The sequence below is a fragment of the Heptranchias perlo genome, chromosome 4, assembly GCF_035084215.1.
Source record: "Heptranchias perlo isolate sHepPer1 chromosome 4, sHepPer1.hap1, whole genome shotgun sequence".
In the NCBI taxonomy this organism is placed as follows: domain Eukaryota; kingdom Metazoa; phylum Chordata; class Chondrichthyes; order Hexanchiformes; family Hexanchidae; genus Heptranchias; species Heptranchias perlo.
The window spans coordinates 88,482,769-88,505,295 of NC_090328.1; the positions used below are offsets into that span (position 1 = coordinate 88,482,769).

Genomic DNA, 22,527 nt, shown 5'->3' on the forward strand with positions numbered 1-22,527 from the left:
CATCCCTAATTGCCCTTGAGAAGGTGGTGGTGAGCCGCCTTCATGAACCGCTGCAGTCCGTGTGGTGAAGGTTCTCCCACTGTACTGTTAGGAAGGGAGTTCCAGGATTTTGACCCAGCAACAATGAAGGAACGGCGATATATTTCCAAGTCAGGATGGTGTGTGACTTGGAGGGGAACGTGCAGGTGGTGGTGTTCCCATGTGCCTACTGCCCTTGTCCTTCTAGGTGGTAGAGGTCATGGGTTTGGGAGGTGCAGTGCATCCTGTGGATGGTACACACTGCAGCCACAGTGCTCCGGTGGTGAAGGGAGTGAATGTTTAGGGTGGTGGATGGGGTGCCAATCAAGCGGGCCTGCTTTGTCCTGGATGGTGTCAAGCTTCTTGAATGTTGTTGGAGCTGCACTCATGCAGGCAATGGAGAGTATTCCATCACACTCCTGACTTGTGCCTTGTGGATGGTGGAAAGGCTTTGGGGAGTCAGGAGGTGAGTCACTCGCTGCAGAATACCCAGCCTCTGACCTGCTCTTGTAGCCACAGTATTTATATGGCTGGTCCAGTTAAGTTTCTGGTCAATGGTGACCCCCAGGATGTTGATGGTGGGGATTCGTTGATGGTAATGCCATTGAATGTCAAGGGGAGGTGGTTAGATTCTCTCTTGTTGGAGATAGTCATTGCCTGGCACTTGTCTGGTGCAAATGTTACTTGCCACTTATCAGCCCAAGCCTGGATGCTGTCCAAGTCTTGCTGCATGCAGGCAGAGACTGCTTCATTATCTGAGGGGTTGCGAATGGAACTGAACACTCTGCAATTATCAGCAAACATCCCCATTTCTGACCTTTTGATGGAGGAGAAGGTCATTGATGAAGCAGCTGAAGATGGTTGGGCCAAGGACACTGCCCTGAGGAACTCCTGCAGCAATGTCCTGGGGCTGAGATGATTGGCCTCCAACAACCACTACTATCTTCCTTTGTGCTAGGTATGACTCCAGCCGCTGGAGAGTTTTCCCCCTGATTCCCATTGACTTCAATTTAACTAGGGCTCCTTCGTGCCACACTCGGTCAAATGCTGCCTTGATGTCAAGGACAGTCACTCTCACCTCACCTCTGGAATTCAGCTCTTTTGTCCATGTTTGGACCAAAGCTGTAATGAGGTCTGGAGCCGAGTGGTCCTGGCAGAACTCAAACTGAGCATCGGTGAGCAGGTTATTGGTGAGTAAGTCCTGCTTGAGAGCACTGTCGACGACACCTTCCATCACTTTGCTGATGACTGAGAGTAGGCTGATGGGGCAGTAATTGGCTGGATTGGATTTGTCCTGCTTTTTGTGGACAGGACATACCTGGGCAATTTTCCACATTGTCGGGTAGATGCCAGTGTTGTAGCTGTACTGGAACAGTTTGGCTAGTTTTGGAGCACAAGTCTTCAGCACTACAGCCGGGATGCTGTCGGGGCCCATAGCCTTTGCTGTATCCAGTGCACTCGGCCGTTTCTTGATATCACGTGGAGTGAATCGAATTGGCTGAAGACTGGCTTCTGTGACGGTGGGGATATCGGGAGGAGGCCGAGATGGTTCATCCACTCGGCACTTCTGGCTGAAGATGGTTGCAAACACTTCAGCTTTGTCTTTTGCACTCACGTGCTGGACTCTGCCATCATTGAGGATGGGGATGTTTACAGAGCCTCCTCCTCCCGTTAGTTGTTTAATTGTCCACCACCATTCACAACTGGATGTGGCTGGACTGCAGAGCTTTGAACTGATCCATTGGTTGTGGAATCGCTTAGCTCTGTCTATAGCATGTTGCTTCTGCTGTTTAGCATTTGTGTAGTCCTGAGTTGTAGCTTCACCAGGTTGGCACCTCATTTTTAGGTACGCCTGGTGCTGCTCCTCGCATGCTCTTCCACACTCTTCCTTGAACTAGGGTTGATCTCCTGGCCTGTGGGTAATGGTAGAGTGAGGAATATGCCGGGCCATGAGGTTACAGATTGTGCTGGAATACACTTCTGCTGCTGCTGGCCCACAGCGCCTCATGGATGCCCAGTTTTGGGCTGCTAGATCTGTTCTGAATCTATCCCATTTAGCACGATGATAGTGCCACACAACACGATGGATGATGTCCTCAATGCAAAGACAGGACTTCATCTCCACGAGGACTGTGCGGTGGTCACTCCTACCAATACTGTCATGGACAAATGCATCTGCAACAGGTAGATTGGTGAGGACGAGGTCAAGTAGGTTTTTCCCTCGTGTTGGTTCGCTCATCACCTGCCGCAGGCCCAGTCTGGCAGCTATGTCCTTCAGGACTCGGCCAGCTCGGTCAGTAGTGTTGCTACCGAGCCACTCTTGGTGATGGACATTGAAGTCCCCCACCCAGAGTACATTCTGTGCCTGTGCTACCCTCAGTGCTTCCTCCAAGTGGTGCTCAACATGGAGGAGGACTGATTCATCAGCTGAGGGAGGACGGTAGGTGGTAATCAGCAGGAGGTTTCCTTGCCCATGTTTGACCTGATGCCATGAGATTTCATGGGGTCTGGAGTCAATGTTGAGGACTCCCGGGGCCATTCTCTCCTGACTGTATATCACTGTACCGCCACCTCTGGTGGGTCTGTCCTGCCGGTGGGACAGGACACACCCTGGGATGGTCTGTGAGTATGGCTATGTCAGGCTGTTGCTTGACTAGTCTGTGGAACAGCTCTCCCAATTTTGGCACACGTCCCCAGATGTTTGTGAGGAGGACTTTGCAGGGTCGACTGGGCTTGGTTTGCCTTTGACGTGTCCGGTGCCTCGTGGTCCGTCCGGTTTTATTCTTATTATGACATTTTTGAGTGAGATTTTTACAACTGAGTGGCTTGCTGGGCCATTAAGAATCAACCACAATTCTGTGGGTCCGGAGTCATATATAGGCCAGACCGGGTAAGGACGGCAGGTTTTCTTCCCTAAATGATATTAGTGAACCAGATGGGTTTTTACGACAATCCGGTAGTTTCATGGCCACCATTACAGATATTAGTTTTTTTTAATTCCAGATTTTATTTAATTAATTGAATTTAAATTCCCCAGCTGCCGAGGTGGGATTTGAACTCATAACTCTGGATTATTAGTCCAGGCCTCCGGATTATTAGTCCAGTAACATAACCACTATGCTACCGTACCCCTATACACTGCCTTACCCCCACCCAAAACCTTTCTATTTTGTTGAAATTCTTGTTTTCTTCAACTTGAGGAATGTCAATGTTGGAGAATGGAATGCATTTTTGTTTCTGTATCCATTGTCTGCTCTGGACAAGGATAAAATATTTAGTCATGGAATAAAGCTTCCTCTACACTGCCCCAACAATGCGCTCTAACTCCAGGATATCCTCTGTTGCCCAAGTATGATATCTCAAAGTGAGATTGTCAATCTAATGCTAATTTGTGCTGAACTGTGGGCATGCCCATTAAGAATTGGTTTCGACTGCTCAAACTCAATTCATGTAGACCCTTACAACTGACAGAGAGGGGAGACTTTCATCCCACCAGTCTGCCCTAAACTAATATCAACAGGATGGGTTTTTACAAATGGTTACAGGTTATGCTTTTATCACACATAATCTTAAAAAGTTTCCACCTCAGTTAGATTCCACAATCATATCTGGTCAACAGTGTTAGCAAGTGCCAAACCCAAAAGAATTTATAGTCCCTACTCGTGGATTTTTTATTCAAATGTATTTTACAAAAGGCTGTATCATTAGTTGATGAATAATTTTAATCCTCTATGAATTTCATGTTGCTACAACCACTGGCTATTTTTGGACTCTTATTTATTCTAAACTGAGCTGCTTTGTGAAAAGTCAGCAAGTACCCTTTTTAATTAAGTGGTACAAGAGTGTATTGAGATGTTGTAAATAATAGCTACTCTACCTTTGTATTGTACTCCACTATTCTTCAATGTTGATTCCAATTAGTAAATGACACAAAGAACAGAATCCACATTTTTACAATCAAGAAGGGAATCAAAGAGTGGATCTTAAGAGGTTCCTTGCAGTAGAAAAGAACCAGGGAAAACTCCAGATAAATGTGATTTAAAGATACAAGACAATCTAGGAAGAGTAATTTTTTCAAAGCACTCCCCCTTTTGTTATATTGGAGAATAATACTCCTACCTCAAATTATTTTGACATTTTTTAGAATTTTATTGTCGCCATGAAAACCTTCAAGTAGAGTACTCTCTCTGCTAGACCACTGCGGGACCTGAAGTACAAGGAGCAAGTGTCAAACCCAAAAGAATTTATAGTCCTACTAGTCAAATGCAGTTTGACAAAAGCTGTGGCATTAGTGGCTGTAGCATTAATTTTATTCCACTGTGAATTTGGTGTTGCAACAGCCAATGGCTATTTATTGTATTATTTTTGGGAACTTAATTATTCTAAACTTGCTGTTGTGTGAAAAGTCAGCAAAAGTGCCTTCAGATAGTGTAAATAATAACTACACTACAGTACCTCCATTGCTAACAGTGGGGGTTGCAACTTCTGAGGCAGCTCCAGAGTTGCCCCATCTTGGGAAACCATGCTTCTAGTTGGGAATGGGGATGTGCCCATAACTGAGGTCATTAGAGTGTCCTCAGAAGTCTCTGTGCAGGCAATAAGATTAATATATTAAAAAAATACTTCAAGGAAATTGCAAGAGTAGTGTTATTTTCCAACATTAAAAGGAGGAGTACTCAGAACAAAAAGCAGACTTTCCTTTTTCTTTAAGGAGTAATTCTGTTTCATTCAGGGTTAACTTACTGCACAACCTAAGTTTAAGCATACAAAAACAAAAATAGATTTTTCAGAACTCCTGATTTTCTGGTCATTAACATTAATTTCCAGAAAAGCAGCAGTGTCATTAACTGGGTGTGCTGACCTCCATGGCTGATTCTCTAATCTATGCTCCCGTCAAGTGGGAGTTAACTTACTGAACAGCAGTGTGGTGAATGTGGACTTAGTTAAAGCATTTTTAAAAAAGTAGATTCCTGCATAAACAAGAAATAGAAGGGTACATTTTGTGAGGTGAGGCTCCCAGTGTGGAGCTTCGATTGTCAGGATTGCTAATTGGAGAATCAGGTGCAGAGGTCAGCGTGCCTGCTTTCTGGTGCTCCCCCTTTCCGGCTAATTCATTTTAATGACAGGGAAACTGGAAGTGTCACGATCCCGATGTGCTGACCTACACACCCAATTAATTGATCTGAAGTTCCACGCCAGGAGTGAAACCTCACAAGCTTTACCTGAGAGTGATTTGGGCTTGATGCCAAAGCAGAAAGAGGACAATTAGTGGTCTGTGTAAGTGCTGAGCATGAATTTTAAACAAGGAGGCAAGCTAGACGAATTTAATAACCTTTTCTCTTTCCTACTTTCTTCTACTACTAGCTCTATACATCGAACATTGACATTAAGAACTTCATTATTTACAATGTTGAAAGGTTCAAAAATTACAGGACATAATTGAAAAATTAGGAAATTAAGAATAAAACAGGAATTCAGACAGAAGTATTTCACAGAAAGGGGAAATTGACATGTTCTGTAAGATTTCCCACTTGAATTATGCTGCTTCCTGATTCGTGCTACTTCTGGGATTTTAACCTAGAAATGACGGCAGACTTTAAATACACTAAAGTTGACAGTGATGACCAGAGTGATGTCATATACCACGTTTCAATTATTGTCACTATAGAGACATTGAACGGTAGCATGTTACTGGTGCCATCCCCACCTCAATGAGTGAATCAATTACAGGGAGATCAACTCCTTCCATCCACTATTTTTTACTTCCTTGACACAAAAGGCCGCTCTTCCCACTGGCAGCCAACCCCACTCTGCTGCTACAAGCAACCAAGACCCACAGCAGCGATATTCCACCAAGGCGGGCTCTCCAGTTTAGGCAGGAACCGCCGGAAGCCCACCCGATAAATGCAAATTAGGCTGACCCCTAATTCGCTGGGGTCAGCGGCACATCATTTGGATGGATGCAAGCTTCACCCCACCACAAACTTGGCCATTGAGTGAGCCAATGGAGAAACCATTAAAGCAAATAGAATAGATGGGCCCAAGAGACAACTGGATGAGCTCTGGAGAGAAATGAAGAGATTTGGCAAGAAGGGAGGTTGAGATCACTCAAAAAAGAGGCAGTTTTGATTGGTCAGCTAGCTTTTTGTGTTTGCCAAAACTCCCTACATTCTTATGAATTGATAAGTGCCGTCAAACGTAGTTATGCCACTAACAGCCAACCATCTACCTCGTGTAAGTATTCTTCTCTATTTTAAACTTTTCAAGATCAGCCTGCACGATTGCTAAAACTTTGATCACTTGTGACATTTTTTGCAATTGTTATGCGAGGAGGCAGGGTTAGCAAGGAAGCTTTAATTACCACACTTAGTCAACACTATTACTTTAGTTGACATAACATTGTATGGTCCTGAAGCTTACCTGGACATTGGCGAAGTCTACACGATTGAGGTCACTGAGCATCTGGTTAATTTGAGATGTGTTTTGCAGCACAGCTCGAGCAGCTTGAGCTAAATGATTGAGGGACGTATATCTACGCAGTGTCTGAGCAAAGGCACTTACAGCTCCAACCTATCAGGAAACAGGTATAAATATGAAGAAAGTTATGGCAACAGGGTCTTGAAATGATGATAGGGCTGCTTGTACTGTTGAATGTTTCTTCTGTCCCAGCTCCCCCCTCCCTGATAACACAATGTGGATAATTTTCATCCTGAATGTTATAATATATGTGCCTAATATCATTTATATTGTGCATATTAAGAATGCTCCACAATTTCCCTCATTTTGCATAGCCAGCTGAATTTTAAAAAATTCACAGACTGTGCCACTGTTTTGTTTGGTCTCGACTGTGCACCAAGCCAATAAATAATATCTGAACATTTTAAACTAAAGAATGGATTCTGGTAAATACTGGGACAGGAACTCAGCAAGAGGCCAGGTCAAAAAAATGAAGACTGGAACAGGAGGAATGAATACCAAAGCTATCCATTCCTCTCATCCTTATTCTTGTATTGATTCAACATTATAATTCTAACCTCCAACAGTCAATGACAAACTTTTTACAAACAGATGCAAATTGAGGTCATTCACCCATGACTTTACATCCATATTAATGTGTTTATCTGAGAAAATGAGAATAATCCCTGTATGGTATAACAAGGAGATACTCCAGAGCATTCAATTGAGAAAGAAAATATCAGGAACTAAAGTCCAATAGCTTTACAACTAAGGTAATATTCCAGCAGAAAATATTAAATCATGCCACACCTGCCATTCTCATGTGGATGTAAACAATCTCATCAAACTATTCAAAGAAGACCAGACTGTTATGCTGTTCTGGCCAACAACCTCCCTCAAACAACACCGCCAACAACCTCCCCCAAACACCACTAACAACCTCCTCCAAACAACATCCATAACAACCTCCCCCAAACAATACCACTAACATTCTCCCCCCAAAAAAACACTAACAACCTCCCCTAAACACCACCAACAACCTCCCCTAAACACCACCAACAACCTCGCCAAAACACCACCAACAACCTCCCGAAACACCACCAATAACAACCTTCCCCAAACACCACCAACAACCTCCCCCAAACAACATCACTAACAACCTCCCCCAAACAACATCACTAACATTCTCCCCCAAACAACGCCACCAACAACCTCCACTAAACAACTAACACCAACAACCTCCCCCAAACAACACCACCAACAACCTCCCCCAAACAACGCCACCAACAACCTCCACTAAACAACTAACACCAACAACCTCCCCCAAACAACACCACCAACAACCTCCCCCAAACAACACCACCAACAACCTCCCTTAAACAACACCACCAACAACTTACCCCAAACAACACCATTAACAACCTCCCTTAAACGACACCACTAACAACCCCCCGCAAAAAACCACTACTAACAACCTCCCCCAAACAACACCACCAATAACCTCCACCAAACAACAACACCAACAACTTACCCCAAACGTCACAAACATTCTCCCCCCAAAAACACCATTAACAACCTCCAACCTCCCCCAAACAACACCACGAACAACCTCCCTTAAACAACACCACCAACAACTTACCCCAAACAACACCATTAACAACCTCCCTTAAACAACACCATCAACAACCTCCCACAAACAACACCACGAACAACCTCCCCCAAACAACACCACGAACAGTGTCCCCCAAACAACATCACTAACATTCTCCCCCAAACACCACCAACAAAAACCTCACCCAAATGACACCACCAACAACCTCCCCCAAACACCACAACAACCTCCCCCGAAACAACACCACTAACAACCTCCCAAAACAACACAATCAACAACCTCCCCCAAACAACACAATCAACAACCTCCCCCAAACAACATCACTAACAACCTCCCCCAAACAACACGACCAACAACCTCCCCCAAACAACACGACCAACAACCTCCCCGAACACCACCAACAACTTCCCCCAAGCAACACCAACAACCTCCCCCAAACAACACCACCAACAACATTCCCCAAACAACGTCACGAACATTCTCCCCCCAAAACACCACTAACAACCTCCCCCAAACAACACCACTAACAACCTCCCTAAACAACACAACCAACAACCTCCCCCAAACAACACCACCAACAACCTCCCCTAAACAACACCAACAACATTCCCCAAACAACGTCACGAACATTCTCCCCCCAAAACACCACTAACAACCTCCCCCAAACAACACCACTAACAACCTCCCTAAACAACACAACCAACAACCTCCCCCAAACAACACCAACAACCTCCCCTAAACAACAACACCAACAACCTCCCCCTAACACCACCAACAACCTCCCCTAAACAACAACACCAACAACATTCCCCAAACAACGTCACGAACATTCTCCCCCCAAAACACCACGAACAATCTCCCCCAAACACCACCAACAAAAACCTCACCCAAATGACACCACCAACAACCTCCCCCAAACACCACAACTAACAACCTCCCCAAACACCACTAACAGCCTCCCCTAAACAACACCACTAACAACCTCCCCCAAACGCAACCAACAACATCCCTTAAACAACATCACTAACAACCTGCCCCAAACAACACCACTAACAACATCCCCCAAACAACACCAACAACAGCCTCCCCCAAACAACACCACCAACATTTCCTAAACACCACCACCAACAACCACCCCCAAACATCACGAACAACCACCCCCAAACTTCACGAACAACAACCTCCCCCAAACACCACCACCAACAACCTCCCCCAAACAACACCACTAACAACCTCCCCCAAACAACACCACTAACATCCTCCCTAAACAACACCACTAACATCCTCCCTAAACAACACGACCAACAACCTCCCCCAAACACCACGAACAACCTCCCCCAAACAACACCACTAACATCCTCCCTAAACAACACGACCAACAACCTCCCCGAAACACCACGAACAACTTCCCCCAAACAACACCACCAACATCAGATTATCTGGTCTTGTATTTATTTACTGTTGTGGGATTAAGCTGTGTACAAATTGGCTTCTGCATTTGCCTACAAAACAACAGTCACTAAAAATAATCCATTCACTGTAACATGTTAATGGACATCCTGAGGATTGAAGGGCACTCGATAAGTGCAAGTTCTTTATTTCTGTTTTCTAATGACTACTTGCTAGATAATGTGATGTGACATAATCACAGGGCATCATTTAGTTAACAGAAAAAAAATGAACTTTGTCACTGCTTCTAAACATTTAGGCAAAAAACGAATCATCAGATTTCGGCCTCAGCAGCAATTAATTAAGTATTCTGGTTTCATGTAAATCACCAGTTATTAGGAATTTCTAGATTTGCTGACAAATATCAACAAAATCACTGACACCAAAAAAGTAGGCGCATCGTTTGCCATAAAATGCAGTGGATTAGTTGCACAGATGTAAAAGCTACACATGTGATTTTAGTCCAGATTCTCCACTGCTTGCCTCTTGCAGTGGCAAAAATCAGATGGGCACTTCACTCAATTATTCATTTGAGGGCAGAGATTCTCTATACATAATTGCAACATTCAAGCATGCAGAATGTTGTTTATAAGGGATCCAATGTCACTATAGAACCAGCTTTGGCAGTAACTGATTTAGAAGGCACCAGCAAATACAGTGCCCCCGATATTAGCGTGGAGGACTGTTTTGTGTGGGGGTGGGGTGTCGGGGTGGGGGGGGGGGGTGGTGGCTGGTGTGGCCACTGCTCTATCCAGGTGGTTAGGACTGGACTCTTCACACTGTCTGATGTTCGGAGAACTGTTCACATATCAGTGACTCCCTGGCCTCATGAGCAGCCAGGTGAGCCGCTGTTCTGCCCATGGGTTGCTCCTGCTCCTCCTCTTCCTTCTCCTCCTCCTCCTCAATGTGGATGGCAGATGTGGATGGGGCCTCCTCAACTGGCACCCCTCTCTGTTGTGCCATGTTGTGCAGGGCACAACACATGACTATAATGCGTCCCACACTGTCTGGTGCGTACTGAAGCGCTCCCCCGGAACGATCAAGGTACCTGAAGCATGCTCAATTGTAGACCTGGTAACGATGTGGCTGTCGTTATATCGACGCTATTACTCGGTGGTGGGGTTCCTCAGAGGTGTCATGAGCCATGTGTGCAGCGGGTATCCCTTGTCCCCGAGGAGCCAGCCCTTGCGGGTATTCGGTGTGTGGAAGAGGAGCGGGATGTTGGACTCCCAGAGGATGAAGGAATCGTGGCAGCTGCCAGGTTATCTGGTACACACGTACAGGTATCTGTTGCGGTGGTCACAAACGAGCTGAGTGTTGATGGAGTGATAGCCCTTCCTGTTGATGAACAGTCCTGGCTCGTGTGGAGGTGCTCGTATTGCTATATGGGTGCAATCGATTACACCCTGCACCCGTGGGAAGCCAGCCACAGTGTGGAATCCCACTGCCCTCTCCCTCTGGCTGAGGTCATCCATGGGGAAGTTGACGTGGTGCGAGGCCCTGCAAAACAAGCCGTCGGTGACCTGCCTTATGCACTTGTGTGCAGACGACTGAGACACCCCGGCAATGTCCCTGGCAGCACCCTGGAATGATCTGGAGGCGAAGAAGTTAAGGGCAGTGGTGATTTTGACAGTGACAGGTAAGGAGATGATGCTCGGCCCAGCCAGGAGCAGCTCGGCATGAAGGAGGCTGCAGTTGTCTGCGACTACCTGGCGACTGACTCTGAGCCTCCGTATGCACTGCTCCTCAGAGAGGTCCAGGAAGCTGAGCCTTGGTCTGTAGACCCTGTTGCGAGGGTAGTGCCTCCTGCAACGTTGCTCTCTCTGTTGTTGCCCTCCGTGCTCTTGTGCAGGTGCCTGTGGCGCAGCACTGTGTTGTGGAGCTCCATGTGGCGGAGGTGGACGCCGTGCCTGGCGAGGCTGGTGATGTTGCTCGTCCTCGGATGAAGTGGTGAATGCAGCCATGGCGCCCGCCCCCCATCCTGACGGTGTGAGTTTGAGGGGGTCCGCAAAGTAGGTAAATATGTTTGCACAGCAGAGTTTTGGGTGGAAAGTAAGAATTTTGAGTGAAAACACAAAGGTCTTGCAGCCAAAACTTTGTCTGAAGTGACAGTGTGCCCTTCTGCAATAAATGAGGTTTTCTCCCTACCTGTCAAATAATCATTTGCATCTCCCACTGGCTGCTGGCTGAAACACGTCTGTTGCAACAGGGAGTGTTTCTCACAGCACAGGAAACACGCTGAGGATCCTTCAAAATTGCACCCCTGCCAAAATGTCTACTCAATCAAGTATTTCAAGTACTTTCACTATCTGCCAAACTATGGAAATTAATAATTGTCGGTGGGACTCCCGCATTCGAAAGGCGTGCCCGCACCCGAACGCGTCACTGGGGAACCCGGAAGTCAGAGGGTTGGAACCGGCCTCCAAACCTGCTCCGGATTTCTACGATTTTAGGAGCCCTCCGCCCCCGCTCTGCCATTTGAAAATCGGTCCCATTGAGTCTGCTATATTTCAGTCACTTGACCATTTTGATTATTTCTTTTCCTGTTAGCACTTGGGCTCTCCTAGACTTCTGCATCAATTGTTCATTTTTGTTTTCCCTCAGCACTAGTACTGTCACCAAAGGGTTTCCCAATGGGAATTCCCCCTATCGTTGTGTTTGGAAAAAGGACAAGAAGGACGGACAGAAGGATTCCAAGCAGGTCAGGCTAAACGAGTGGTGCTCTGTCCTCACCGGTGGGACCCTCAAACCCATATCTGCAGATCGTACTTTAGCAGACATTAGTGCATGCAAAGACTCCTCTTCCCAAAGGACAGCAGACCTGATGGCACAACAGGATATGTAGAATGCCTGGCTAACCATAACTTAGGATGTTTCCTTGGAAGTATCTCAATCACAATTTAATTCTTTCGATGGCACTGCATGAAAGAAGATATCCAAGGTGACGAACAGGCAGCTGATTGGCCACAACCACCAAGATGCCCGCCCAAACACAGCTGCAGGCCCTGACATTCCGACCTGGCAAAGACTGTGGGGAACTAATAGCATTACAGGGTCCAGATTAGCAGAGAGCCAGATACAGAGCTGTGCCATCTACTGTGAGGACACATGCAGCAGCATAGAGCTGGCACATCCAGGTACAGTAGCAGTCAGATGTAGCCTAAAAGTTAGTTCCACCTCTCTCTAGGCACCCTGCAATTCTGACCTATGGGGATGGTGCCATGAAGTGGCATAGGGGACCATCCTCTGGCACTCACTTCAGCATCAAGCACTGGGTTGAGTGCCGGGCTGCTCCATTGCACATCTGCTGAACGTGCCTGTACCTTTGGTTTCCTTTTGCTTAATTTTGTCTGTTTCTTCTTAGTCTCTTGCCCCTTCAGCCTTGAAAAATGCTGATAATGCCTTGTGAGGCTTTCCAAAAGCTTCAAGAATTTTTATCCCCCTATCCTGACACTCCCCTTTAACTGTCTTCTCTTTAAATTTAAACTTGAGCTCATCCAAAACTCTGCTGCCCGTAACCTAACTCACACCAAGTCCAGTTCACCCATCACCCTTGTGTTCACTGACCTACTTTGGCTCCCGGTCCAGCAACGCCTCGATTTTAAAATTCTCATCCTTGTTTTCAAATCCCTCCATGGCTTTGCCCCTCCCTATCTCAGTAATCTCCTGCAGCCCTAAAACCCTCCAAGATCTCTATGTTCCTCCAATTCTTGCCTCTTGTACATCCTCGATTTTAATTGCTCCATCATTGCCGGCCGTGCCTTCAGCTGCCTTTGCCCTAAGCTATGGAATTCCCTCCCTAAACCTCTCCGTCTCTCTACCTCTCTCTCCTCCTTTAAGATGCTCCTTAAAACCTACCTCTTTGACCCCTGTCCTAATATCTCCTAATGTGGCTTGGTGTCAAATTTTGTTTGAAAACGCTCCTGTGCAGTGCCTTGGGACGTTCTACTACATTAAAGGTGCTATATAAATGCAAGTTGTTGTTGTTGTTTTAAATTTCATTTACACATAATTTTCTGCTGTCAGCACTCATCCAAATTTGCACCTAAACTTATGGAAATGAGCTAACCTCAGAAAATTGGTGCATCCATCTAATACTTGCCAATAGCTACTTAGGCCTAAAGTGCACCCATATTGGAAAATATAGGCTTCTGATACCAACTGTAACAAGCTCAAAATCACAACTTTGCAGAAATCATATTCCCAAGTTTGCAGGTTGTAAAAACCAATGAGATGTGCCGATGTACAGGGTTTTACAGTACATGTAAACTGACTAGAATAATCTTTTATCTTACTTAACTAATTTGAATCTAATCAGTAAACAAACCAGGATTATAACTAATGTAAATAAAGTCAATGCTGAATGATTAAGCACCTCACCACTGTGATAGAGCAATTTGATTGACAGATCACTCTTTAGTAGTTTAGAATTAGCATTACAAATGCTACAGGAGGTAAATGAATTGTGAGCTACGCTAGACCAAGTTTCCTCTTCAGAGCAGGAAAAATTCTCAGGCAATTTTGTTTTCTTAAACATCTACTGAGATCAAAGTTCATATTTAAATAGCTTTAAAAGTCATGCATTTGCCATAAGTAAATTATGTCGAAATATCCTGTAGATATTTCAACCTCATATCCTGAATGTTAGGTACAAAGAAAGGCTGGATTAACATCTATTCAGCATTTATCAATATAGGGTATTTAATGAACTATATAACAGAATGTTCCTTAAATTTCTGCTGATGAGCCTCAAGGCTTCTATACTCTAACTATTTAAATCCACCAGGATTGCAATTAATTTAGTCTATGGCAATTTCTTTAGACTCACCTTGGTGCGAACCATTTGCTGTGGAATATTGTTCATGGCATTTGTCAGCCATCCTTCGAGGCTTTTTGCAAAATTGCGAATGGCTTGAGTCAAGGCACCTAACAATGGTAAAGGTGAATAAAAATACATTAATATAAATCAACAAGAAGTTCATCAAACATTTGTAATATTTCATCTAAATTACAGTCATTCAATGCCCTCTTTTAGGATTTTATACACTGAAGAACTTCACAATTCAACTGAGGAAGCATCAATAAGGGTTGGGAACTGGGGGATGCAATGAGTTAGATACTGACCTATCGCCTCTACTACCTGGATTCAAATGCAGCCCAGATGGGACAAAGTCTTCTCTATTTGTTGGCCATGAAGGTTCCATGTAAATTGAGTTTGGGCAGCCTCGATCCAGTTCCTAGACAGCGTGAATCTACAGCACAAAACTGCCCCTCGTTTGACATTAATTGGCAATGTAACTCAGACAAACCTAAGAATGGTCGGTGTGTGAAAAGGAAAAAAATGTCACATTGTTGCAGTAAAGGGTGTTCTTCTCAGGCTAACGGACATTGTTGGGGCAGAGTTGCATGGACTTTGCTCTGCATCTGGCTGTGCTATGTGTGACCTTAGAATGATTGATGCTGACATAGGGTGCCTGAAATGGGAAGTGTTCTGCTCCTCAGCAATGTCATCCAGCACCATGATGAGCAGAAAAAAACTCAAGATTAGTGCTCGCTTTTTTTGTGTAACAGCATAATTACATATACCTAACATCTAGAATTTCTCTAGAACCTTCTTACACACAACACTAACTTGGATGACACCTCCCTTCACATTACACCAGATCTGTACATTGAGCTACTGCACGCATCAACTGCTTCTCCATTGGTACCTGAGTGTGGAAATGTTGCAAGTGTTCAACCACAGTATTCCAAAGAGGTTCAAGGTTCATGGAAATGGCCTCATCATTAACAGCATTTTGTTTGAACAATGACCGTTGCAGAATTATTTTCTAACCCATTAAAAATGATTGGTGAAACTGTTTTTTATCATCAGTGTCCTTCAGTAGAAAGCAAAGAGAATGGAAGCAATAAATTTCATGTATATAAACGCTGCTTATTGTTCAGATATATTTTGTAGCCAATACCTTGTTCAGTACCGACACATACAACAACAACCTACATTTATATAGCACCTTTAACGTAGTAAAACGTCCCAAGGCATTTCACAGGAGCGTCATCAAACAAAATTTGACATACCAGCCACATAAGGAGGTATTAGGACAGGTGACCAAAAGCTTGGTTAAAGAGGTAGGTTTTAAGGAGCGTCTTAAAGGAGAAGAGAGAGGTAGAGAAGCGGAGAGGTTTAGGGAGGGAATTCCAGAGCTTAGGGCCTAGGCAGCTGAAGGCACTGCTGCCAATGGTGGAGCAATTAAAATCGGGGATGCGCAAGAGGCAAGGACTGGAGGAGCGCAGCGATCTCAGAGGGTTGCAAGGCTGGAGAAGGTTGCAGAGATAGGGAGCAGCGAGGCCACGGCGGGATTTGAAAACAAGGATGAGAATTTTAAAATCGAGGCGTTGCCCGACTGGGAGCCAAAGTAGGTCAGCGAGCACAAGGGTGATTGGTGAATGGGGCTTGGTGCGAGTTAGGATACAGGCAGCAGAGTTTTGGATGAGCTCAAGTTTATGGAGGGTGGAAGATGAAAGATGGGAGGCCAGCCAGGAGACCATTGGAATAGTCCAGTCTGGAGGTAACAAAGGCATGGATAAGGGTTTCAGCAGAAGGTGAGCTGAAGCAGAGATGGGCGATGTTACAGAGGTGGAAGTAAGTGGTCTTGGTGGTGGAGCGGATACGTGGTCGGGAGCTCTTCCCAGGATCAAATAGGACGGCAAGTCTGCGAACGGTCAGGTTCAGCCTTAGACAGTGGCCAAAGAGAGGGATGGAGTTGGTGGCTAGAGAATGGAGTTTGTGTTGGGGCCCGACTACAATGGCATCGGTCTTCCCAATATTTAGTTGGAGGAAATTTTTGCTCATCCAGTACTGGATGTCCGTCAAGCAGTGTGACAAATCAGAGACAGTGGAGGGGTTGAGAGAGTTGGTGGTAAGGTAGAGTTGGGTGTCGTCAGCGTACATGTGGAACCAGACATTGTATTTTTGGATGATGTCGCCGAAGGGCAGCATGTAGATGAGAAATAGGGGGGGGGGGGAGAATGATAGATCCTTGGGGGACTCCAGAGATAACGGTGCGGGAGTGGGAAGAAAAGCCATTGCAGGTGATTCTCTGGCTACAACTGGATAGGTAAAAATGGAACCAGGCGAACGCAGTTCCACCCAGCTGGACGACGGAGGAGAGGCATTGGAGGAGGATGATGTGGTCAACCATGTCAAAGGTTTCAGACAGTACAAGAAGGATGAGGAGGGATAGTTTACCACGGTGACAGTCACATAGGATGTTGTTTGTGCCTTTGATAAGGGCCGTTTCAGTACTGTGGCAGGGGCAGAAACCTGATTCGAGGGATTCAAACATAGAGTTCCGGGAAAGATGGGCATGGATTTGGAAGGCGACAACACATTCAAGGTCTTTGGAGAGGAGAGGGAGGTTGGAGATGGGGCGGTAGTTTGCAAGGCCAGAGGATTCAAGGGTGGCTTTTTTGAGTACCGGGGTGATGGTGGCAGATTTGAAGGGTAGGGGGACAGTACCTGAGGGGAGGGAACAGTTAACCAAATCAGCTAACATGGGGGCCAGGAAGGGAAGTTGGGTGGTCAGCTGTTTGGTGGGAATAGGGTAGATGGAGCAGGAGGTGGGTCTCATGGACATGATGAGCTCGGAGAGGGCATGAGGGGAGATAGGAAAGAAACTAGAGAAAGATGCTAGTTCAGGGCTAGGGCGGGGGGGATACCTAGGGGAATGTTGGCTTGGTGGGCTAGGGAAAGAGAGGGATGCGACAGAGGCAGCTGATCAAACTGTCTCAATCTTAGTGACAAAGAAGTCCAGGAGCTCCTCGCACTTGTTGTTGGAGGTTTGGCAGATACGAATTAATCCGACAACTGAATTACCTCATTCATGTTCAGACAGGCTAATGATTGCCATCTTAACGTTGCCAATATTTTTCTACCTCCTGTGTATGAAGCAACTCCAGTTATCCTGCAAGGTGAGTTTATCAGTAAGTAGCAAAAAAAAAGTAGCCAACGAACCACAATCCTGTCAACTGCACCTACCTTATCTATGGCTTTCTTTGGCACTATTCTAAGAAGAGAAAAATATTTTTTTTTTATAAAACACTGAGCTAACAGGGGGACACATGGCACTGTTTATGTCAGAAATACATTCCAGAGAACTTTAAAAATCAAAGAATAAATGGGCATTGAGTCAGAAGGGAAAGAATAGGTAGAATAGAATTCAGAAGCAGGATTGAAGGTGCCATTGAAGAGAAAAGTTAGGTTTTTATATTACAGTTAGGACCAGGTGATTGACGTATGAGCTTTAGAGCTGGTAAGGGCATGTACAGCAGCATTCTGAATGAGTTGAAGTCTGTGGAAGCAGAGGCATGGAGGAGCTGAAGGGAGCCAAAAAGGATGGCTTCATTTTTGCCTATATTAAACTGGAAGAAATTTTGACTCTTTCAAGATTTAATGTTGGACACTCAGTTGGATAGTCAAGCAACAACCCGTGAAGTGAAAGAGGCAGCAGAAAGCTAGGGTTGTACGTCATCAGCATATGTATGGTACCTGATCCTGTACTTTTGGATGATGTCACCACAGGGTAGTGTACTGACAAAAAAGGGGGGACCAATGATGGAGCCCTGGAGTACACCAGCAGTGATGGGAGGAGAAAGCATTGGAGAATATGTAATATACTCATTGAGATAGGAATCACTGGAACCAGCAGAACGCAGGGCCACAGAGATGTCCTGCCGAGGACAAACATTGGGGAAGGGTAGAATGATCAATAGTGTCAAAGACAGCTAATAAACATTTAATATAAAATAGATGGACTGAATCTGCTAGAAGAGTAGCCAGGGGAAAAGTGGAGAAGCAGGCTGGTGACAGCATGGATCCTCCAATCTACAAAAATTCAGAACAAATAAAATATGTATTTTGTTTATTATGAATCTAAATTTACAATGTTCATAGTGACAAACAGAAATTAGATCATGCAGCAATTCACCTGCTGATTGTCGATATAAAGAAGGTATAAGACAGGCAAAATAGAAGCAAAGAATTGAAGTTCCATCATTTAATTTGATATGGAGTTTGACAGTGGCCATATCACTGCTCCAAATGCAGGATTAATATATTGGTCAGAACTGATTTGATCTCAAGTTACTTAATCAGATTTTGATTGATTGCTATTTAGAACATATCTTTGTAAACATAAAAGCATGGTTATATGTACCGAGACAAATGATTGAACGGGAAACTCCAAGAAAACAGCCTACAAAGCATATAATTAACTATCATTTGTCATTCTGAATGTAAATATAAGTTCACTAGTATTAAATATAAACAACATATTCTTCCATTCTCATTAGCAATTTCCTGCCCGGTGGTGGAAGCAGCTAGTTTGTGAGAAATTAACGTGTGATTTTGTTCATAATGCATAACCGAACAAGGCAAAAAAAAAATCTTCCTCCCCACTATACAATGTGGTTTCACAAAATCATTCCTGAGTATTATACTGATAATTTTAGCACACAACAAATAACTTATTGAAAACATATTCAATTTTTTCCTACGAAACAACATGAGACAATTTTACAAAATCATACTCCTAACGGGAGCTTCGCTCGCCAGGATTGCATATTGGAAATTTGGGCATGTGCCAACAGCCCATTCACTTTAATGAACAGGTAATAATGAGATCTTATACTTGAATTCCCAATATGGGCTCTCGCCTCAAATGTGGTTTTGAAAAAATATCCAACACACAACTTTCGGGTTTTTCCATGAGACATTCTCTCAGGTTCAGCATCATCAGTCACTCCCTTAAGCAGTTGTTATCATAACAAAGAACCTTTGCTCTCTATACCAGCTACTAAAATATCTATATGCTTTCTGTTTTTTTTATGGAAGGCAGACTGAAAAGCACTCTATTGAGATGAGACACAATTTCAAACTGGTTTATTTTACATAAAATACACGAATGAACAGAATACATTTCTCACAGTGGGAACAATCAATTTCCTCCGCTCCTCAGGGAGAGAGGCCCACTAAGTTTTCAATCACAGATACAATCTTGAGGTAACATTTACCCTTTGATGTGTGAGCAGCAGGCTCTCAAACCTTAGCTACGCTACCAGCTGTGTGAATGGAATAAATGACTTTTAATTTTAAATTTTAATCCGGAGCCAGGAAGAGGGCAGTTGAGGGGGGGGGGGGAATCCCTGACGGGAAACCCGGAAATACGGGTTTCCCGGACGTCCTTACAATTTTGATGCAAGGACACAGTTTAATTTTTTTTTTGGTTTCCCGCCCGACAGACTGGCTGTCGGTCGGACGGGAGAAGAGCCAGGAAGTGGATGCGTGCAGTTAAGTCTGGGATTGCACGGGGTCGGGAGTTATGGGGTGGTCGGGGCTATGGGAGTCAGAAATCATCGGGGAGGTCGTGAGTCATCGGGGGTCGGTCATCGGGGGGGAATCGGAGGTCAGTCATGGGGGGGGGGGTCAGGAGTCATCAGGGGGTCGGGAGTCACGGAGGATCGGGAGCCATCGAGTGGGGGGGGGGTTCGGGAGTCATCGGGACGGGATTGGTCGTCATCGGAGGGGGGGATGGAAGGTCAGAGATCGTGGCGGGGGGTTGGGGGTTTGCTGCAGGTAGGCTTGTTGGGCCTGGGGGAAGCACTCCTGCTCCTCTGGGCCCACAAGCAATGCAATAAACGGTCTTACCTGCTGTTTTGAGCCTTCTCGCCTCCTTTCACATGGCATAAAGCAGAAGGCGTGGGAATCCCAGCTCCCAGGAGTTAAAAATAAAAAAGCTTTAAAAATGGAGGCCCGCAGCCCTCTTAAAAGCTTTCACTGACCGACTCGCCTCCTCAGAGCAGGTTGGTTGCCCGTCCCTTGACCCGCGTCTGTTAAAACCGGAAGTGGGCGGGTTGGAGGTGAGTTGGGGTCGGATTTTAGTTTTTTACAATTTTTAGCTTCCCACTCGCCCCCAACCCACCCATTCATTAGGTTAAAATTTAGGCCCAGATGTCAAAAGAGTGCTCTACTCCACAATAGCCTGAAATGATTGAGATTATGCACAATGATCCTCCTTTTCAATAGCTAATTTACACTTTAAACCATGATGGTAACCAGTTCGAAGGGTAGATGCTGAGAGGCTGCTCCCCTAGCTGGAGAATCTAGAATTTGGGGTCATAGTCTCAAGATAAGAGATCGGCCATTTAGGGCCGAGATGAGGAAACATTTTTTCACTCAAATGGTTGTGAATCTTTGGAATTTTCTACCCCAGAGGGCTGTGGATGCTCAGTTGTTGAGTATATTCAAGACTGGGAGCGATAGATTTTTGGACACTAAGGGAATCAAGGGATATGGGAATAGGGCAATAAAGTGGAGTTGAGGTAGAAGACCAGCCATGATCTTAGTGAATGGATGGTGGAGCTGGCTGGGAGTGCCGTTTGGCCTACTCCTGCTCCTATTTCTTATGTTCTTAGCCTGGTTTCAGGCTGTTAACTTATTGTTGAGAAGATTTATTAAGTGAACCTAGCGAGGCATGAAGCAAGAGGAGGGAAATCTGAGGAACTGCAGAACAATTAGGGTAAACTTTAATTCCATCTGCCTGGCATAAATGGGATTGTAGCTGCCTGAAAATGGAATTGGGTCACTTACCACTCTGCCTATGCTGCTGCTCCGGCCATTTGTACCAGGCAGTGGGTGAGCAGCCTAACCAGTGGTCCTTAAAGGGCCCACTGGAGACTGCTCATAAAAATGTAATTTTTTTTCTTGGGGCCAGAATGAGCAAGGGTGCTCTTATTGGGCCTGCAAAAAAATTCTGGGTTGGTGCTGGCCTCTGAGACCCTCCCCTGGGATTGCCTCCCTCTCTCCCAGGATTCGACTGTTAGCTGGCCCAGCATGAGAACCGGCCAATTTCCAGCCTTCTCAGCACTGGAGAGCTTCAGCCTGGTGACATGTGGCGCCCGCAGCTTGCCAATGAATGTAAATGAGGCTTGAACCCCAAAATGGTTCATCAGCACGAATGGGCAGGCAATGGGTGCACTCCGCTTGCCCGTTCTCTGCCTGTAGTTAAAATCTGCCATATCACTCCTTACTGAGGTTCTAGCAAGAAGGTAAGTATTTGCGGGCTGCCCTCTGCACCCCCCACCCCTTTCAGCGGTGGTGGGCATCTCGCCAAATTGGAGGGTGGGATTTCCGGAAAGCTGGTCATATGGTCAGGTTCTCTTCCCCTCAGTTGGCAGTAGAGTGCCCCGACAGACTCTGCAGCAGACTGGAGGGTGGCTGTACTCCTTTGTGGACTTGTAACAGCCCCAACTGCAGCTCCCTGAGGTACCTCCACCTGTTGTTGTTGCTCCTTTTCCTCCAAGTAGAGTAGAGTGGCCAATAACTCCCATGACTTGCAGTGTCTAGTACCTCTTTGAGCTTCCTCAAGGTTTTGAAGCAGAATCAAGCAGAGATGCAGAGTTTTCCAAGTACTAAATGTCTGTATAAATCAAGCCAGGTTATTTCCACACATTGCAATGATCTGAGTACTTGCAGGTGAGTAAACTTTAAGAGGTGATGCCAATAACAATTTCAGGCTTGTACTGCTTAGTACTACTGGGTGGAGTGAAAATGTCATTGGGATCCCGATTCGAATACTATAATCTGGGTCTTGACTACTCCTGGTGGGTGCCTGGCCTGCCTTTGTGAAGGCCCCGAATAAAATGGTGGCGAGCAGATTGAGAGCAAGAACGGGACGGTATATTCAGCACCGTGATTTTCGGGGTGCTTCTGCCCCATTCCCACCGGGGCAGAGGCCCTCAAATTCATGACCAACAAACCATTAGTAAAGAATCAAATAACCACCTTACAGTAATTACCAACAATATAAAAGTCCAATTTATAGAAACTGCTCACAACTGAAATTAACACTATCAACTGGAACTTTTCATTAATGTCAAGAACAAAAAATAAAATCATTGCATAATTTGATTTAATATCTGCATTTTTTGCTGCA

The 22,527-nt window shown here is 45.3% G+C and overlaps 1 protein-coding gene across 1 annotated transcript in view; it reads right to left on the reverse strand.

Annotated features, from left to right (window-relative positions):
• The window catches only part of rfx3 (regulatory factor X, 3 (influences HLA class II expression)), a 371,090-nt gene that overhangs the window by 21,326 nt on the left and 327,237 nt on the right, over positions 1-22,527 (reverse strand). Inside the window, exons 14-15 of the mRNA XM_067983285.1 lie at positions 14,364-14,461; positions 6,439-6,588 (exon numbers count right to left, since the gene is read on the reverse strand). Coding sequence (XP_067839386.1) covers positions 6,439-6,588; positions 14,364-14,461 — 248 coding nt within the window. The remainder of the gene's footprint in view (positions 1-6,438; positions 6,589-14,363; positions 14,462-22,527) is intronic.